The 21,300-nt window shown below is 45.2% G+C and overlaps 1 protein-coding gene across 8 annotated transcripts in view; it reads right to left on the bottom strand.

Annotated features, from left to right (window-relative positions):
- Window positions 1-21,300, bottom strand: part of AGAP1 (ArfGAP with GTPase domain, ankyrin repeat and PH domain 1) — a 502,402-nt gene that overhangs the window by 33,158 nt on the left and 447,944 nt on the right. For 5 of the 8 annotated variants that reach the window (XM_073577586.1, XM_073577587.1, XM_073577588.1 and 2 more), the window contains 4 exons: window positions 17,529-17,603; window positions 9,075-9,229; window positions 6,240-6,330; window positions 3,009-3,231 (listed from right to left, as the gene is read on the bottom strand). In XM_073577586.1, coding sequence (XP_073433687.1) covers window positions 3,009-3,231; window positions 6,240-6,330; window positions 9,075-9,229; window positions 17,529-17,603 — 544 coding nt within the window. The remainder of the gene's footprint in view (window positions 1-3,008; window positions 3,232-6,239; window positions 6,331-9,074; window positions 9,230-17,528; window positions 17,604-21,300) is intronic. The other 3 variants (XM_073577589.1, XM_073577584.1, XM_073577585.1) reach the window with 1 other exon arrangement.

The raw sequence follows: 21,300 nt of genomic DNA, 5'->3' as shown, positions 1-21,300 counted from the left end.
AAATTACCAGTGGAGCACTTAGGCTAGTTTCACACTAGCGTTTTTGAGCGCAGCGACGGCCCGCGCACGGCCACCGCTAAGCCCCGCCCCCTGCCGCGCCTCCGCCGGTAGCTCCACCTACCGGCGCATGACGCTGCATGCGCCCTGCTGCATGTTTGGTTGCGCCGGCGCACCGGCAAAAAGGCGCATGCACCGCCAAACGCATACTGCGCACTGCCTGCGCCCCCAGTGATAAAGATAGGGGACGCAGGGCGCATGCAGCGTCATGCGCCGGTAGGCGGAGCTACCGGCGGAGCCGTCGCTGCGCTCAAAAACGCTAGTGTGAAACTAGCCTTAGTGGCCCATAAATCACCTTATACTGATGTGGCACTCTCCACAAGGAAAAAAAAATGTACCCCTTAGTGACCCTGTGCATATAAAAGGTATAAACACAAATACGGTATATACTGCTCAAAGAAAAAAGTAAAATAAAGATTATTAAATATATATACACATATATATATATATATATATATATATACACACACATACACACACACTATATATACACTGCTCAAAAAATAAAGGAAACATTCAGGCTGTGTGCCCACGATGCGATTTTTAAGCGTTTTTGCCGCGATTTTCGGAGCGAAAACGTTTAAAAATCTTGTACATGACGCCCCCCATGCATTCCTATGGCATTCCGCACATGCTGCGCTTTTTTCCGTGGCGGAATCGCATCGCGGAAAAAATCTCAGCATGATCATTCGTTTGTGCGGAATCGCAAAGAATTGCTGCGATTCCGCACCCATAGGAATGCATAAGAATCGCTTACTTCCCGCATGTGGTTATGCCCACCATGCGGGAAGTTAAGCGTCTCATGTGCGGTTGGTACCCACGGTGTGGAGGAGAGGAGACTGTACCATACCCCTGTAAAAAAAAAATAAAAAATCGGGGCATATTTACCTTCCGATGTCCCGCGCTGCCATCCCGGGCCTCAGCGTTCCCAGTAATGCCTTGCGGCAAGGTCCTGTGATGACGTGGTCTCGCGAGATCGCTATAGTAACGCGAGACCAACGTCATCACAGGTCTCGCAAGGCATCGCTGGGTACGCTGAGGCCCTGGATGGCAGCGCGGGACGTCGGAAGGTAAATATACCCCGATTTTTTATTTTTTAATCATTTTTAACATTTTATCTTTTACTATTGAGGCCGCGTAGGCGGCCTCAATAGTAAAAGCTGGTCACACTTGTCAAACACTATGTTTGACGAGTGTGACCAACCTGTCAATCACTTTCCAAGCGGTGCTTCAAATCGCTTGGAAAGTGCTTGAGAAAATCGCGGCAAAATCGCGAACAGAATCGCGGTGAAATCGCGCGGGAAAAAAACGCGCGATTTCTGGGAAGAAGTCCGGTTTTCATTGTGCGTTTTAAAACGCTACGTGGGCCCATAGCCTCAAATAACACATCCTAGATCTGAATGAATGAAATATTCTCACTGAATACTTTGTTCTGTACAAAGTTGACTATGCTGACAACAAAATCACACAAAAATAATCAATGGAAATCAAATTTATTAACCAATGGAGGCCTGGATTTGGCGTCACACACAGAATTAAAGTGGAATATAATGTCCTTAAAACAAGTCAAAATGAGGCTCAGTATTGTGTGTGGTCTCCACGTGCCTGTATGACCTCCCTACTGTACAACACCTGGGCATGCTCCTAATGAGGTTGCGGATGGTTTCCTGAAGGATTTCCTCCCAGACCTGGACTAAAGCATCCACCAACTTCTGGACAGTCTGTGGTGCAACGTGACGTTGGTAGATGGAGCGAGACATGTCCCAGATGTGCTCAATCGGATTCAGGTCTGGGGAAAGGGCGGGCCAGTCCATACACATGAGGTCTGGCATTGTCCTGCATTAGGAGGAATCCAGGGCCAACCGCACCAGCATATTGTCTCACATGGGGTCTGAGGATCTCATCTCGGTACCTAATGGCAGTCAGGCTACCGCTGGCGAGCACATGGAGGGCTGTGCGGCCCTTCAAAGAAAAGCCACCGCACACCATTACTGACCCACTGCCAAACCGGTCATGCTGAAGGATGTTGCTGGCAGCAGATCGCTCTCCACGGCATCTCCAGACTCTGTCACATGTGCTCAGTGTGAACCTGCTTTCATCTGTGAAGAGCACAGGGCTCCAGTGGTGAATTTGCCAATCCTGGTGTTCTGTGGCAAATGCCAAGCGTCCTTCACGGTGTTGGGCTGTGAACACAACCCCCATCAGTGGACGTCGGGCCCTCATACTGTACCATCCTCATGGAGTCGGTTTCTACTGTAACCGTTTGTGCAGACACATGCATATTTGTGGCCTACTGAAGGTCATTTTGCAGGGCTCTGGCAGTGCTCCTCCTGTTCCTCCTTGCACAAAGGTGGAGGTAGCGTTCCTGCTGCTGGGTTGTTGCCCTCCCACGGCCCCCTCCATATCTCCTTGTGTACTGGCCTGTCTCCTGGTAGCGCCTCCAGCCTCTGGACACTACACTGACAGACACAGCAAACCTTCTTGCCACAGCTCACATTGATGTACCATCCTGAATGAGCTGCACTACCTGAGCCACTTGTGTGGGTTGTAGAGTCCGTCTCATGCTACCACGAGTGTGAAAACACAACCAACATTCAAAAGTGACCAAAGCATCAGCCAGAAAGCATTGGTACTGAGATGAGGTCTTTGGTCCCCACCTATAGAACCACTCCTTTATTGAGGGTGTCTTGATAATTGCCAATAATTTCCATCTGTTGTCTATTCAAACAGTGTTGCTTCCTAAGTGGACAGTTTCACAGAAGTTTGATTTACTTGGAGTTATATTCTGTTGTTTAAGTGTTCCCTTTATTTTTTTAAGCAGTGTATATACACACACACACACACACACACACATATACACAGTATATAGTGATGGTAGCTACTGATAACAGAAAGTTACATGAAATTAACTGGCAACACTTCTTTCTCAATACATTTATAATGACACTGACCTGGGGCTCTCTGAACATGGCTTCACATGGCCTTGACTGCTTCCTTCCCATACACTGTTTGCAAGCTCATTTCCAATGGCAGACATGACTTTTATTAACTCAGGTGGCCAGTCGTCGAGGTCCAACGATCGGACGCGGGAAAGATGAGTCCCCAGGTTGCGATGAATACCAGAACATTCTATGCACATTAGCGCTCCGAGATTCAGGCTGGCCCAGTCTGGATCTGTGGAGATCAGGAAGGAAGAATCCGTAGTACACATTCACTGTGTAGCTATAAAAATGTGTGACGCATCTAAGAAAAGTCCCAAGCCTGCCATTAATATGAAATCACTGAATGGAGTAACATCATTGGAATGCTTTGACAGGATTAACTGAATAAAAGGGTTCACATTGTTTAACCTGTCCGTTATTAGCCCTTAGACTGCATTCACACATCTGTTCAACACATCCATTTGTCAGCAGTTTTTTAAATGGACAGCAAACAGACTTCAAAGCTTCATTCTTCCATACACTTATTCATTTTAAAAGCGGATCCATGAGTCCGATCAGTGAGTGTCCGCTCATTCTCATTAAATCAGACTCTGCCATTAAAATCTATGGAGATCCGTTAAACAAAGATGGAATACAGAAGACCTTCTTTGCACTTCAGTTTTCAATCCGTTGTTCAACCTTTTCTCACTGATCCATTGATAAGAGTCAATGGATATAAAAAAGTTTGGACAGTCTGCTTCAGCTTTATAAAATTCATGAGAAAAAAACAGATGTAACATGGATGACACACACACGCCTCCAAAAAACCCGGTCCATTTCCCACGAATGTTGTGTGATTGTAGCCTTGACCTGGCCATACACATTTAATAAACTCCTCTTATCGCAATCTCTCCAAACTTCCCCATAGACATATACTTTCCAAAGTTGTGTTCTCAACAGGGGGAACAGAGAGCCACTCCAGATTGCTCTGGGGGCAGCTCACTTCCTGGAGAACAAAACTGTACAGGGTTGGGCAATTTGAATTCAAATTTGAAGGGGTTTTGAATAAAGTTTCTTCCAGCAATGTAGAATGCAAAATCTTAACAGTGCATAATTTACACAGTGTTAGGGCACCGTCACACATAGCGACTCACCAGCGATCCCGACAACGATATGAACTTGTCAGGATCGCTGGTGAGCTGCCAAACAGGCAGCTTCACCAGCGATCAGCATCAGCGACGACTAGCGCGTCGCTGTGTACCTTAGATACCAGCGCGCTGGTGCAGGGAGCTGGTAACCCAGGTAAACAGCAGGTTTCTAAGAGCAGTTTACCTTGGTTACCAGCTCCCTGCACCAGCACGCTGGTAACTAAGGTACACAGCGGGTTTCTAAGTGCCGCGCTTAGAAACCCGCTGTTTACCTTGGTTACCAGCTCCAGCTTGCTGATCTCCCGCCTGTCACACGCAGCGATGCATGCTGGCCAGTGGGAGCCCAACGATCAAAAAAATGTCCAGGGTTTTCCACAACGATCAGCGATAGCCGGCAGGGAGGCTGATAGGTGTCACACACAGCGATCTCGCTGGTGAGATCGCTGTTGCGTCACAAGACTTGCGACTCCGCAGCGATCTCGCTGTGTGTGACGGGGGCTTTAGAATCCAGCTCTGATTGAAGGATAAAGCAGCTGTCACATGACAGCTCAAATGTGATTTGCCTACTTACGGTCACGATACCAACTAACTACTATTCCTAGTTTTGTCAAAAAACATTAAAAGAAACTAGCCGCTCATGACTGCAAGTATGGAAATCACAAATGATTGGGCATATGCTGACAGCGGGAAGCGACTAGTAGAGCTGAATCCTAACACTGTGTATATTTGATTCGGCATGTACAAGAACATGAAAAAAATATTTCTGTAGTCTGGAAAACCCCTTTAATTTTCTTATACAGTTCCTGAACCAAAGCATTGCACTTAAAGTAATAAGATTCAACGGAAAAATCAATTCCAGGGGACATACTGAATTACTGCCAATTGGGCACAAGGTACCACAGTCTCTGCTCATGTTATCTTCAGGGCTAATAAGCCTTTAGTAATCTACTAATAACACAATGTGAAACTTCACATAAAGAGAATAAGCACCCCTTGATCACCCTGCCATGTACCTCACACTTTGCAGGAATGAAATCGTCCTCTTTGATCCTATCTCCATGTAACTTATCTTAGCTGGACTGAATATTGATCATTGGCTGACTGGAGATATAACTCAGGATGCATTCACATGAACTGATAGTGCATAACTATGATGGGGTATAAAGGTAAAAAATACATGGCCAAGAACATTATGGCTAAAGTGGTAAATCACATGCAGATTGTGCAGTTCATTTTTTTTCTTTTTTCAACTGTGTGGCACTAAACCGGTCCATGTGAATACACTGAATGCTTTTCTGTTTGGTTAAGTTGCAACATATGTTCATCAAACAGGTTTCTTTTTTATGACGTGTAAAAAAGCTCATGTAATAAAGCTTAAAACGGTTATGATAGCGTGACCAGATTCAGATTTACCATGTCAGTCAAATTAGCTCAGTTCAGCTGTGATCCAGAGAAGTCCTTGGGAGGTCCCTCAAGCACAGCCTCACGAGAGACATCTAGCTGTGTAGATCTTAGTGGTCCTGTAACCACATACATGTGGGACACTGATGAGATGGAGGAACACTGTGGCTCAGTGGTTAGCATTCTAGCACTGAGGTTTTAGGTTCAAATCAGACAAGGACAACATCTGCAAGAAGTTTGTATATTCTCCTCAAACTCTTCCTGACACTCAAGATATACTGATGACATGACTTTAGATTGTGAGCCCCAATGGGGACAGTGATGATGGTGTCTGTAAAGTGCTGTGAAATTAATAGCAGTATAATAAGAGAGTAAAATTAATAATAATTCTGTAGGATGTTTAACGGGAGTTAGAATAAGGCCAGCATAACTGTAGGATCATGAAACACTAACCAAAACCAGTTCTTGTAATGGACCAGAAGATTACATTTCCTCAGAGAACAACAATGCAGTGTTTTACTAAAGGTGCCAATGAAGACTGACTTCCACATAGTCTATGGACAGGCAGAAAGGTAGACGGGATAGTTCTGCTGATAACTGTGCAATGGGAGAATGTGAGAGGTTAAAAAGCCCCACTTACAGTATATCTAGTGGATTTTGTAGCAGAATAGAAAGGAAGTTCATCTAGGTGTCTCTGGAGATATATACTTACTTTGTGCATCACAATCCACACAATGAGAGTTTCCTGGTAGGTTGCGAATTGACTGTAGAGCTAAAGCCTCATTTTGGCTGGTGAGACGGGACTGAAAAAAGGAAGAAGAAAAAGGGGTCAGACTACAGAGTAAGGGTATTCAGCAAATCCTAACTCTACTGTGTGTAAGCAATTACAGTGATGGCACAAATACATTCCTGCCCCTTTATAGTTGTGAGAACTATGAAACTGTATTTCATAAACAAATGATTCCACTGACGTGACGAGCTGGAGCCCCCTCTCGGACACACAAGGGCCCCCCTCGCTGGCGCGACGTGCAGGAGCCCCCCCTCGCTGGCGCGACGTGCAGGAGCCCCCCGCTCTGATGAGAAGTGCAGGAGCCCCTGCTCTGACACGAAGTATAGGAGCCCCCCGCTCTGACACGAAGTATAGGAGCCCCCCGCTCTGACACGAAGTATAGGAGCCCCCCGCTCTGACACGAAGTATAGGAGCCCCCCGCTCTGACACAAAGTATAGGAGCCCCCCGCTCTGACACAAATTATAGGAGCCCCCCCGCTCTGACACAAAGTATAGGAGCCCCCCGCTCTGACACAAAGTATAGGAGCCCCCCGCTCTGACACAAAGTATAGGAGCCCCCCGCTCTGACACAAATTATAGGAGCCCCCCCGCTCTGACACAAAGTATAGGAGCCCCCCGCTCTGACACAAAGTATAGGAGCCCCCCGCTCTGACACAAAGTATAGGAGCCCCCCGCTCTGACACAAAGTATAGGAGCCCCCCGCTCTGACACAAAGTATAGGAGCCCCCCGCTCTGACACGAGGTACAGGAGCACCCCCCGCTCTGACATGAGGTACAGGAGCCCCCCGCTCTGACACAAAGTATAGGAGCCCCCCGCTCTGACACGAGGTACAGGAGCACCCCCCGCTCTGACATGAGGTACAGGAGCCCCCCGCTCTGACACGAAGTATAGGAGCCCCCCGCTCTGACACAAAGTATAGGAGCCCCCCGCTCTGACACAAAGTATAGGAGCCCCCCGCTCTGACACAAATTATAGGAGCCCCCCCGCTCTGACACAAAGTATAGGAGCCTCCCGCTCTGACACAAAGTATAGGAGCCCCCCGCTCTGACACAAAGTATAGGAGCCCCCCGCTCTGACACAAAGTATAGGAGCCCCCCGCTCTGACACGAGGTACAGGAGCACCCCCCGCTCTGACATGAGGTACAGGAGCCCCCCGCTCTGACACAAAGTATAGGAGCCCCCCGCTCTGACACGAGGTACAGGAGCACCCCCCGCTCTGACATGAGGTACAGGAGCCCCCCGCTCTGACACGAGGTACAGGAGCACCCCCCGCTCTGACATGAGGTACAGGAGCCCCCCGCTCTGACACGAAGTATAGGAGCCCCCCGCTCTGACACAAAGTATAGGAGCCCCCGCTCTGACACAAAGTATAGGAGCCCCCCGCTCTGACACAAATTATAGGAGCCCCCCGCTCTGACACAAAGTATAGGAGCCCCCCGCTCTGACACAAAGTATAGGAGCCCCCCGCTCTGACACAAAGTATAGGAGCCCCCCGCTCTGACACAAAGTATAGGAGCCCCCCGCTCTGACACAAAGTATAGGAGCCCCCCGCTCTGACACGAGGTACAGGAGCCCCCCGCTCTGACACGAGGTACAGGAGCACCCCCCGCTCTGACATGAGGTACAGGAGCCCCCCGCTCTGACACGAGGTACAGGAGCCCCCCGCTCTGACACGAGGTACAGGAGCCCCCCGCTCTGACACGAGGTACAGGAGCCCCCCGCTCTGACACGAGGTACAGGAGCCCCCCGCTCTGACGCGACGTACACGCTCCCCCTCTCTGAGGCGACATACATGCGGCCTCTCTCTGACGTGACATACACGCCCCCACTCTATGACATGACGTCCATGACCATCTCTGACGTGATGTACATATGCCACCGCTCTGCTAAAAATATACTCAAAGAAAAAAATCCACTGATACATATCAATTCATGAAATCAGAGAAAGCTTATGTCTATTTTTTTGGACAAACCGTAATCATGGACACTCCACAAGATATAGATCCTACACACAAAAACTGGAGCCAAAAAGTCAAAATACATATGTATAATAAAATCTATGTGATATTTTTCAGTCACATAAAACATATATTATACAAGCTCATAAAACAAAGCATATCTCAAAGCTCATGTGTGAGGAAACATAAAACACTGCAATAACAGCATGGGCAAAGCTCACAATCCTCTATAGGAAATTGCACAAAAAATAATAATAGTATATATCTACACCAAGAAGGCTAGAAAGAAGTGCCTAGTGTATGTAAAGTGCAAAACATAAATATAAAGTGGTCTCCACAACTCTTAAATGGATAGCACCAAAGGATTGTAATGTATACCAAACAGAGAGTCACAAGTAAGGAGGTGCAAGTCTTTCCCATTAGTAGCTGTCAGTGTATGTGCCCAGCAGCAGCCCGGACGCGCTGCTATTGCAGTGTTTGTGTGTCCTCACACATGAGCTTTGAGATACGCTTTGTTTTATGAGCATGTATAATATATGTTTTATGTGACTAATAAAATCTATGTGATATTTTACATACATATGTACTTGGACTTTTTGGCTCCGGTTTTTGTTTGTAGGATAAAAATATACTCAAGTTTACTGGTTCTTTGGTGAGGATTCTGCACATTATTACCATGAGTGGCCTTACTGGGAGCAAACCAGTGGCTAACAGATGAACTAAATATCACAACTAATATCTGTGGCAGTCTCTGGTGCATAAGAGCTACTGTTCTATGACGGGGAAATGGCTACTCACCTTATTTTTACTACTTTCACATGACTGTAGACTGGCAAGGATTTGGCTCTCTATGGCCTGTACCCAGGCATCCCTTTCTTCATAACTTGTAGCTTCAAAATGCCAACTTTGGCCAGTGAGAGACACAATGATGAACTCAAAGTTTTCCTCTTGCTCTGAAATATAAGAATAGGGAAACATTCAAACAAGGGAAACGTGATCATCAGAAAGTCATTCAGATGGCTTACTCACGACCATAGTCCAGTGCTGACCTTCCTGCACAGCTAGCACTCATTCACTTTACATTTTATCAATGAACTTTATAAGGCTTTTTCTTTCGAAAATTATCAAAAATAACAAGTATTTTACATTTTGTCATCGTCAATAACTGTATCACAAACTATCCTGTGTGTATTGTTTTCAAAGGAAATGTATCTACAAACAGAGTTCCTAACCTTGAGCTTACACTCGTAACTTGCAAAAAATGGATCTCAGGACTATACATCATTTGTAGATCCCTCATATTAAAGACAGAAAAGGAAAGCAAAGAGAGAAACTACCCAGAAAAGCCATGCTTGTATAACTGCAGGAAATCATATTGGCATTATTACCACTTGTATCTAGCATTTTTCACCTGATTTCCCCTCTGCAGGCACTAATTTTCAGATATCCCTGAGCTAATGGGTGAAGACTACTTGCTATGATGTCTCCTATACGCAGTATACAAAGAGAGGGATTACAGTTCTTTTTTCTCTGTTGCACACAGACAAAAGCAGTAACTGCATGGAAAACATTATACAGCAGTACTGAGCTGTGTGGCTGTGAATCCAGCTCTGGTATCAATAAAATAGTGGTGCGAAGCTGCAGTTTCATCTGCCAACCCTCACTGTGATGATTGCTCCCCTTCATAGATTTTAAGAATCTCTGTTACCTGACAACTCGCTGTGCTGGCAGTCATTTTAGGATTTGAGCCATTTTATTTATTTTTTAGATTTAGATTTTTTTTTTTTTTTTTAATACAAAGCCAACTAGTGAAAGTGGCATACGTAAACTGTTCAGGATGCAGTAGTCTATTATAGAGGGGAATAGTTATATCCTAAGGAAGGATACACTTTTTAGGATCTTCTTACAAAATTATGACATATGAAGCACACAACAATATTTCTACTTAGATTTACCTCTCCTTCTAGGATCTAAAGAAGCCAAGAACTGGCTGTACTAACGTGAACAGAAGTATAACAAACCCTCATACATTCATATTAAACATCCAAAGATGGATCATAAATCTCCTCTATAAATGATCTTCTAGCTGCCATTTTTCACAGTACACCCGTACCGGTAAGATCTTTCCTTATTGAGGATGAAGCTTATGAGGACAATACACTGCCACACTACAGGCATGGCCAGGTGGCCCCTGATTTCTACGGGGTACGTTCTTCAGCACCTAATCCTTTGTTGTGGATGGACTGTACTCTGGAGCTAAGCTGCCCCATGTCATTTTCACGTCTACAAGATCACAACGTAGACAGGGGCAGCCCGTAGGACAAAAATTTAGTGAACTGACTTCTTGGGTCCAAGGAAACAGCGTATGACAAAGCCATAATTTAGCTTATGACCGTAAATGTTTGTGTATGGAGTCCACATTACTGTACGTACAATGTTTTATGTCTCTTAGCAATGGATGTGGCTTAAAGGTTAATGTGATGGTTGTCTATATATTGGTCTGCAATTTCTAGCTGAATAATTGTCCTTTATCTGCTTGAAAAAAAACTGAATGCAAAAAATATATATTAATTATAAAAAGTGCACTAATGTCACTCTTGCAAGGAGCTGGCACCTTCCCTTCCGGTTTGGCGTCAACCTAAAAGAGAACTTCTTCTCCACTCTATGATGAAGACATGCTTGGAGAAGACTGCGCGGCGCTTAGAAACCCACTGTTTACCTTGGTTACCAGCTCACTGCACCAGAGCACTGGTATTTAACATACACAGCGGGTAACTAAGTGACGTGCGCCCTTAGTTACCCGCGGTTTACATTGGAAACCAGCGTCCAGCTCGCTGATCGCTGGTCTCCCGCCTGCCACATGCAGCGATGCGTGCTGGCCAGCGGGAGACCAACAATCAAAAAAATTTCCAGGGCATTCGAGCACGATCAGCTCTTAAGTTGTGTTTATTTCCTTTTTAGCCAATCTATGACAATTTTATATTTTGCTAATGTAGAGAAACACAAGGCTCATGTTCTCTAATGGCCAAAAAGAATATTAAGAATCTGAGTCCTGTACAAATGAGATGTTTGGGAGGCACCGATCTGTAGAGGAATTGCACTTATAATTACACACAAGTGATACTTTACAAAGAGTATTTCCCTCCTATGGAGATAATACTGCATTGATATAACAAGCCTCTAGAGAGCAACTTGTGATATTCTTACAACATACACTACAGCAAGGATGGTACGTTATCCAAAACAGGCACCAAACGCAACATCTTGAGGACAACCATTCAGTAGCACACCCAAGAGCATGTATGGGGACATCCATCAAGAGTTACAGACATGAAATATTTATTACAGATGAAGAGGTGAAGTCATTTTGTTATTCACCTACACGTCCAATACACACGGCATATTGAAGGGCATACCCACATGGGGCACAAATATGAACATTAACGATCTGACAGCTAAACAACACATGAAAAAAAGACGTCACAAAACAACAAGCTTACCTAAGTATTTACTAATGTCCAGAAAAGCATACATGCAGAGCTTTTAGTAAAACATTAATTGTCCAACTTGGTGGACAGATCTTGCCAAAACAATAATGGACATTCCTGTTAACATGGCATGCCCGCCTCTGCCGACCATGCATAGCAACATTTATGTTTTTCCAATAGAGCTGCAGATACATCATAAGTAACGTGGCCTAACCCACCAAAATGATCAATGTTGAAGACGACGGATGTTGGACGTCACATAAAGCGCTTGGACATAAGACAGAACTAAACACATCTGGAATAAATGGGGCTATGGAGACACGTGTTTGACTCCTTTAACATTCATGTAAATAAGGAAGAATCATGCATAAATGACATTGATCTGCCCCAGCTAACATGACTATTGTGGACACATCTTGGGATCAGTGGAGGTCCTAAACATCGGATCCCAACCTAGGTTTTATTTTATTAATCTATAAACCAAAGGTAAAAAAAACCCTCTGAAAAACCTTTCCCCACAATCTGAAATAATTGATCTTATATCTTAAAAGGGTTTTCACAAGCTTGACAGTTATAACATAACCGCCCGTAGCATAGGGGATAACATGCTGATCTCTGGGAGACCAACCACTAGGACCCACCACTGATTCAAGAACATCTTAATGGAAGTGTGCATAATCAGCCTCTGCTCCATTCAGTGTCTGTGGGATTGTCAAAAAATTTTGGATTAGGCTGAGGTCACACTGTGTTAAGGCAGTCCGTTTAACGAATTGCGTTACACCGCGGCATAACGCGGTGTAACGCAATCCGTTAAAGCTGCCATTCACTCCCATTATCAGGCGCATCGCCAACGCACGCCATAACCGGCATGTGCTAGCGATGTGCCGTCATTCAGTGATGGACCCTCGGACGTGGGCTGCAGCGTCCGAGGGTCCGTCACCGCTAGCGCAGATGAAACATCTGCGCTAGCAGTATAGCATAACGCGATCGCGTTATGCTATAGCGTTAACACAGCCCGTCAACGCTATGCTTTGACGCAGTATGAACCTAGCCTTACTCAATGATAATGAATCATAATAGTTTCATGAAAAAACACCCCATTTATACGAATAGAGTAGAGACATACAAGTATATCACTGCATGAATGGGTGTTACTAAAGACATAATGGGACAAAGATATATATGTAAAAGATATATGAGAGAAAAATCACGAAAAAAGTCCCACACAACAAATTTTACAAAATTACCAAAGAATTTTTATTACAATATAACAGGAATACAGGAAAAAAGGTGGTATAGAAGTCAGTTATGACCATAAATAGCACATGGGCCAAAAAAGACAAGGGGTATACCGCAGGTAATGGACAAAGGGATATAAATAATGTTATCAATACATAGTACAAAGATTAAATGTTCAACTTAATCCCATATTAGTATATGGGCCATTTAGCCGAAACGTGCGTCGGGGAGGGTATGCCTAGGTGGACTCCTACTATCGACCAGTCTAAAAGGTAACATTATGCAGTGAACTCATTCGGTGTGCTTACTACTTTTTGTATTCATCCCCATTGGTGGCAGGTTCCACCAGGTGTGATGGCCAAATTTGGGCTTATCTTTTACATACTTTGACTGGTTGGTATATACTAATATGGGATTAAGTTGAACATTTAATCTTTGTACTATGTATTGATAACATTATTTATATCCCTTTGTCCATTACCTGTGGTATACCCCTTGTCTTTTTTGGCCCATGTGCTATTTATGGTCATAACTGACTTCTATACCACCTTTTTTCCTGTATTCCTGCTGTATTCTAATAAAAATTCTTTGGTAATTTTGTAAAATTTGTTGCGTGGGACTTTTTCGCGATTTTTCTCTCATATATCTTTCAATGATAATGAATGTAGAAAAAAAGTGGGTCTCCATCAATGATGGAAAAACAGGCAAGTATAAAACCGCTCATTTATTTAAGCATATTAGAAGTCCAACATGTCGTCACGACAGAGTGCAGCACTACAGAAAAAAAAAAAACGCGTTTCGGCTAGTGTGACCATGACTAAGGCATGCTAGCCGAATCGCGTTTTTTTTTTTTCTGTATTGCTGCACTGTGTCATGGAGATATGTTGGGACTTCTAATGTGCTTAAATAAATGTGAAGTTTTATACTTGCCTGCTTTTCCACCATGGCTGAAGAACCACTTTTTTTCCACATGATTATGTCTGCCTAGGCGGCTCCGTGCGATGTATCCTGCTGACAAGGTGCTTCAGATTTTGGGGAGCGGACTCTCCCCTTTTATGACCGATAATGAATGGACAGGAGGCTGAACATATGCAACTCCACTGCATTCAACCCAGGGATCTGCAGCGCTCTGTTCTTGGGTTCCAGAGCCTTTATCCAAGGACAGGGGAGAATTTGCGATTTTGGGAATACCCCTTCAAAAATGGTTACATTGACTGGATTGTGAGTGAAACAGAGTAATAATAATAGTTATTAATATTTTTGTAGAAGTATGAAGGACCCAATAGTGCCTCCATACTCTTACTGGAATCAAGGTCACAAATTTTTGGGCCAGGAAAGTCTACAATCACATCTGCTCTCTTTATAGATACAGAAAAACAAAAATAACAGCAGTGTCTGATGCGTTGCTGCCTGATGGACGCCATCTTTATTTCTAGCTTTTTTTGTGATCCTCTCCAATGAAGGCCCTTAATAGGGTCCCCGACACAAGCGTGAATCTAGCCTTACACTTCTGCTGAGAATTCATTATGTTTCCAGCCCTCCGTCCCACTTTTGTAGCCATCTCTTTGTATTCCCCATAGGAACGTGGATAATAAATGTTGCAGGTTAATCATGAAGCTCATTCTATTGCTCTCCCAAGAATCACACGGGATTTGCAGTCTAATTAAACTTGGGATGTCTTGTGCTACATTAGAGGGCATATTACACAAGCCTGTGGCTCCTGTATCTACTACCTGGCATTCACTGTCCTGTCAAGCAGCTCTCACCAATAAAGAAAGCAGCCTGAAGGGATATGTACAGTAGTATGTCACCCAGGTACCTCTAAGCCATTTCTGCATCTTGCAATCCTTTGGCAAATAAAGTGTTAAGCTATGGGGAGGCTGAACTCGAAATCTTAAATAAATAAAAATCCAATCTTTTATTAACCAAAAGGCGGCATGACGCGTCCCCCAACCGGGATCCAGCAAGTCAATTTGTGACCCCTGACCTCTCTGACCTTTAACAAAACGGCAGCCTGCGCATGCAAATGGCGTCCGCCATAAGAGCAGCGGGGGAGAGACGGGGGGAGGGCATCAAGGCTCAGGAACGAGAGAAAGACGCGGGAGAGTGGAGAAGGGAGAGGGGGAAAAAAAACAAAAAACAAATTAAAAAGCTGTTACTTAAATGTCACAGAACACAATTGTTTTTGGCTACAGATCATTACACCTGATACAAACACATTACACAGACACACACAACCACAGACACTATGTGAGTGTGTATGTAATATATATTTGGCTGCGTGTATAAGCCAGCTATATACCTAGAAACACCAGTACATACACACGGATATATTAATATATATTGCTGCTCTCTGGGCGCAGTGCCCGTCATTACATGTCTATGCACCTAGCTGTATACACAGACACACGGCACAGACACTCCATGCAGTATTATACTGACACGGGCACATTCCTACACACCTCTTCTATATCAGGGCAGCTGTGATGTAATCTGTCATCTTATCTTTTATGCTGTCATGTCATTGTCATAACTTTCTGTTATTTTTGGAGCCAATAGGCCCCCGGTGGTTGCCTCAATAGGGTTACTGACAAGACTTAGGAGTAATACCATATCTGCAGGAACAGCTTTCGGTGGCAGGATTAGGACACTTTTTCACTTTTAAATGAAGTTTACAGTTTCATTTTTTGGGGTCTTTTTCATAACTAAATCCATAGAGCAGCTATGAAACCCTACCTGCCTGCTGTGTTACTGGGAGCCAGTGAGTCCGCTGCAATCTCACCATCAGGGATAATATACATGTCTTAGTGCAGAGTGATATTACTGGATTGTGCAAACGACCCGTGCACAAGAGTATAATTACGGGACTTCACAATGCAGTACCTACTCACAGAATTTTTGACCACATCACAGAAATTGAACGTTTCCCAGAAAGGACATTGCAAGACTAATGTTACCAGTTTTCACATAACAGTTCAACCCGATGTCTTGGTGTCAGGAACACCCTATTTGTTTTTTAATAAGCCACGTACGGAGGATTTATTAAAAGATTTTTCCACTGCTATGATATTGATGACCTACTCTTAAAATCAGATAGGTCATCATTATCAAATAGATGGGGTTCCAACAGCCGGCACCTCCACTCATCCGCCACTCCCAGCCCCATCAGTGGCCGCATGTACACAGTGTGCGGTGTGGTACATTACAGCTCCATACACGGCCTAGTGGCCACCGCTATGTACTGCAGATCGCCAATGTATGGAGATGTCGGGTTCTGCTCCATACACTGTATACATCCAGCTGCTGATGGGGGTGACAATAGCTGACCGATGTGGGAGTGTGGGAGTGTAGGAGTACTCCAGATCTGATACTGACAACCTATCTTAAGGATAGGTTGTTTGCAGCATACAAGTGGAACCCCTTCAAACTTTAATTTGTGACTTTCCATAACCATAGACAGAAAAAAGATAAGCTAATCCAGCTCATAGGGTGTTTGGACCTCACCAAGTAACCTATACATAGGAGCTTATACTCAGGCGCTGGCTAACAGCGCAGAAGACCAGCTCAAAACAGAAAAAGATCCAGGCTATGAGCAAAAAGCAGATATTTCGTTATACGCCATTCTCAACCTGAAATATGAAACCTGATTACACAGATATAATATATGTACTGGATAGATCATGAGGACTTAAAGGAAACCTATAATGCTGTAAATGTTATAGAGCAGGAGGAGCGGAGCAGATTGATATATATTTATGTGGGAAAGGTTTCACTACAACTTGCATTTTAGTCATTGAAATCCCTGTTTGTATATGTAGGAGTCCAGTGGGCGGTCCTATTCAGCCTTCCCAGTATGACTGTACATGCAGAGATGACCGTCAATCACTAGTAGGACCGCCCACCGGACTCCTATGCATACAAACACCAGGGGTTTCAATGAATAACATGCAAGTTATACTGAAGCTATTGATACAGACCTATATATAATTTTGCTCAACCATCTCTACACCATGCTGTCCACAGTTCGGACTGCCATGTACAACATGACTGTTCCCTCTAAGGGCTCATATGAGCAAACTAAAAACACAGAAAATGCTCAGTGATGACATGCACTGACAGAATGGCCAAACGTACATTAAGGCATGGAGAAGCCCTATGCACGTTTCTCTTACACACACTGGACCACCACCACTGATGAACGCACTGCCCGGAATCATGATTTCACTTTAATGCATTTTCAAGCCAGATGTACAATTTTACGACAAAGATTACAAGGAGGTCACAAGTACACGTGTATGAACAGGTGGCGGCTCGCTACGTATGGTCACTCTCTATCACTCAGCATACTGTTTGGCACAAGGTATGATGCGGCACATCATGAGATGAGAGGAGCTGAAGAACAACGACATAAAGCACCAACAGAAGAAGAAGCAGTGTGATCAATGGGGAAAACATGCAAATAAAGTAGGGGAGCACATGCAGAGAGCAGGGTCAGAGGGGGGCCTCAGTGTGGGGAACGTGTTACCTTCTGTGTTGGCGTTGCCGCTGTAAACATTTCGCAGGCTGCCAACACGGTTTAGTTTCCATGCTTTGCGTTTAGCTGCATCCAGAGAGCAAAAGGGAAGGAGAAAACGGAGAAAAAGAAAATAAATGGGGAAAAAGAAAGGAGAGAAGGACAGAAAGACAGAGGGGGCCTTAGGAATTTGAAAGGAGTATCAGAAGGATTCCTGCTATAAAAGACTGGTTAAATCTAAGCAACCTTACATATGAACACAAAAGTTATGGATCACTGCCGTCTCCCTCTACGCACGAGGAAAGATATCCATGTGGCGGCACAGGCGCGCTTCTCATGGCTCCCAATGCAAAGTCATACACAACTCTCCTGCTTCCAGGTCACAGAGTGGAGGACAAGCACACAAGGTGATGGACACATATGCTCTATCAAACGCCAATTAACACATTTTTTTTTTTTTACAAGAAAAAAAAAAAAGATGCACACCCACCTGAAAAGTGAGGAGAGCACTGCAGGTACGGGGAGAGAAGCACCAAGCAACCCTGCAGACTGACAACTGTCTTTTGTGTATGCAAGCTATGGATAGTACTGATTTACATACTGAGCAAAACTGTATAAATGTACACACAGGGTAGATGTACTCAATTTACTACAATAAATGTATGCAAAAAATTAAAATGAAACAAATTTAGTCCCCTGTATACCAAACAAACCGGTAAGCCATCCAGCGCAGAAGCAAAAGTCTTCACAAATATGTGCCTAGTAACAAGGATACTCCTGCACAAACATACATATATATATATATATATATATATACACACACACATACACATACAGTATATATACACATACAGTATATATACACATACACACGCACTGTTATATATACACTGAGCTACGGGTCCATCTTATAAGGTGGCGCATCTTATACTCTACATAATAAAAGGGCACAAAAGTGCTGCAAATCACTGGAGCCCCTTATAAAAAAAAAATGACAAATGTCTTTTTTTTTGGAAATTGATACATAAATCGTCACGTAACAAAATGATATATGTCAGAAGCAGACAACAAAAAACCCCAACAAATTCAGTATGCAATCCTGATAAATTTTTATGTGAGATAAAGAGACAGGAGAAGGAAGAGGTAGCTGAAAATAAGTATGACAAGATGGAGAGAGATGAAAAACACGTTAAGTTCAGGTTAAAACAAAGTAAGGTTTGTGATAGCAGTAATCTGGGCTAGCGACCGGGGCTCAGGGCTTCCAGGGGCCCACATCCATTAGAATCTTGTATGCGGCGTGGCAAGGCAGAGAGCCAAGGATGGCGGCATCAGTTCTATCAGTGCTGATACAATTGTAACATTGGCGCAGTGCTGCAGGAAGCCACCCCAGCTCCCACACTGGCACGATGATGCAGGTGGTGCGATTAGGTCATTGCACCCACTGCGTACGTCATTCATCATTCAGCAGGAAGACGCCTGAAAAGGCCAATGCGCTACTAAAGGTGGAGCCAAGCGAAATCATCAGGAGGTGACTATATTTATTTGTTTATCATTTCTCTATTGATGAACAAAGTGAATAATTTGAGGACAGGAGAAGATAATAGAGGTGGAGGGTGAGAGAAGGACTGCACATAATGGAGGGTGAGTGGAGGACAGCGGATAAAGGAGGGCGAGAAGAGGACAGCGGATAATGGAGGGTGAGAAGAGGACAGCGGACCAGATATCACCTCCCTACTAAACAGAATCCCTCAATGTCTGTCTGCTATTTCATCCTTCTCAGCTAGATTTTTAAAACTTAATATGGACAAAACAGAATTAATCATCTTTCCCCATCTCACGTGACCCCCCCCAATGGACCTATCCATTAAAGTAAACGGCTGCCAACTCTCTCCAGTCCCACAAGCTCACTGCCTCGGGGTTATCCTTGACACTGATCTCTCTTTCAAACCACATATCCAAGCCCTTTCCACTTCCTGCCAACCTCAACTCAAAAATATTTCACGGATCCGTACATTCCTCAACCAAGAATCTGCAAAAACCCTAGTCCATGCCCTCATCTCCCGCCTTGACTACTGCAACCTCCTGCTCTGTGGCCTCCCCTCTAACACTCTCCCACCCCTCCAGTCTATTCTAAACTCTGCTGCCCAAATAATTCACCTGTCCCCCTGCTATTCCCCGGCCTCTCCCCTCTGTCAATCCCTGCACTGGCTCCCCATTACCCAAAGACTCCAGTTCAAACCCTAACCATGACATACAAAGCTATCCACAACCTGAGTCCTCCATACATCTGTGACCTCTTGTCCCGGTACTTACCTGCATGAAACCTCCAATCCTCACAAGATCTCCTTCTGTACTCCCCTCTTAGGCCGGTTTCACATTAGCGCTTTTTCAGCGCGCGCACGGCCGGGGGTAGCTCCGCCCCCGAGCCGGCTCTCTGCCCGGCGTGCCCGCCCCTTGCTTGTAGCGCCGCCTACTAGCGGACAGCGGCGCCTGCGATCGGCGCACCCTATCTTTAGCATAGGGTGCGCAGATCGTGCGCAGGCCGTGCGCTAGTTGCGCTTTGACCTGCGCTGCGCACTTTTGACGGTGCGCCGTGCGCGCCAAAATCAAACTTTTCGGATTTTGGCGCGCACGGCGCACCGTCAAAAGTGCGCAGCGCAGGTCAAAGCGCAACTAGCGCACGGCCTGCGCACGATCTGCGCACCCTATGCTAAAGATAGGGTGCGCCGATCACAGGCGCCGCTGTCCGCTAGTAGGCGGCGCTACAAGCAAGGGGCGGGCACGCCGTGCAGAGAGCCGGCTCGGGGGCGGAGCTACCCCCGGCCGTGCGCGCGCTGAAAATGCGCTAATGTGAAACCGGCCTTATCTCCTCTTCCCAAAGTCGAATACAAGATTTCTCCCGCGCATCCCCCCTACTCTGGAACTCTCTACCACAACATATCAGACTCTCGCCTACCATGGAAACCTTCAAAAAGAACCTGAAGACCTAGCTCTTCCGACAAGTCTACAATCTGCAGTAACCACCGATCCACCAAACTGCTGCACGACCAGCTCTACCCTTGCCTACTGTATCCTCACCCATCCCTTGTAGATTGTGAGCCCTCGCGGGCAGGGTCCTCTCCCACCCTGTCCCAGTCGTGACTTGTATTGTTTAAGATTACTATACTTGTATGTATTATGTATACCCCTCCTCACATGTAAAGCACCATGGAATAAATGGCGCTATAATAATAACAATGGAGGTCGAGAGGAGGACAGAGGATAATGGAGGGAGAGAAGAGGATAGCGGATAATGGAAGGCGGAAGACGACAGAGGATAATGGAGGGAGAGAAGAGGACAGAGGATAATGGAGGGTGAGTGGAGGACAGCCGATAATGGAGGGAGAGAAGAGGACAGCCGATAATGGAGGGAGAGAAGAGGACAGCCGATAATGGAGGGAGAGAAGAGGACAGCAGATAATGGAGGGCGAGAGGAGGACAGCAGATAATGGAGGGCTAGAGGAGGACAGCGGATAATGGAGGGCGAGAGGAGGACAGCGGATAATGGAGGGCGAGAGGACAGGGGATAATGGAGGGCGAGAGGAGGACAGGGGATAATGGAGGGCGAGAAGAGAACAGAGGATAATGGAGGGCGAGAAGAGGTGTCAGGAACACTGCACTGAGCTTGCTCACTGAGCCAGTGCGCGTGCTCTGAGTAAAGCGAACTGTGTTCAAAGATACCTGTGGAGCGGGCAGCAGCCGAATAGGTGCGTACTTCAGAACAGCAGGACCTGAAGCATGTGAC

This window comes from Dendrobates tinctorius, unplaced genomic scaffold (genome assembly GCF_039654945.1).
Source record: "Dendrobates tinctorius isolate UK_male_01 unplaced genomic scaffold, ASM3965494v1 ptg000056l, whole genome shotgun sequence".
NCBI lineage: Eukaryota > Metazoa > Chordata > Amphibia > Anura > Dendrobatidae > Dendrobates > Dendrobates tinctorius.
Note: the sequence above shows the minus strand (reverse complement) of the source record. Positions and strands in the feature narration are given on the sequence as shown.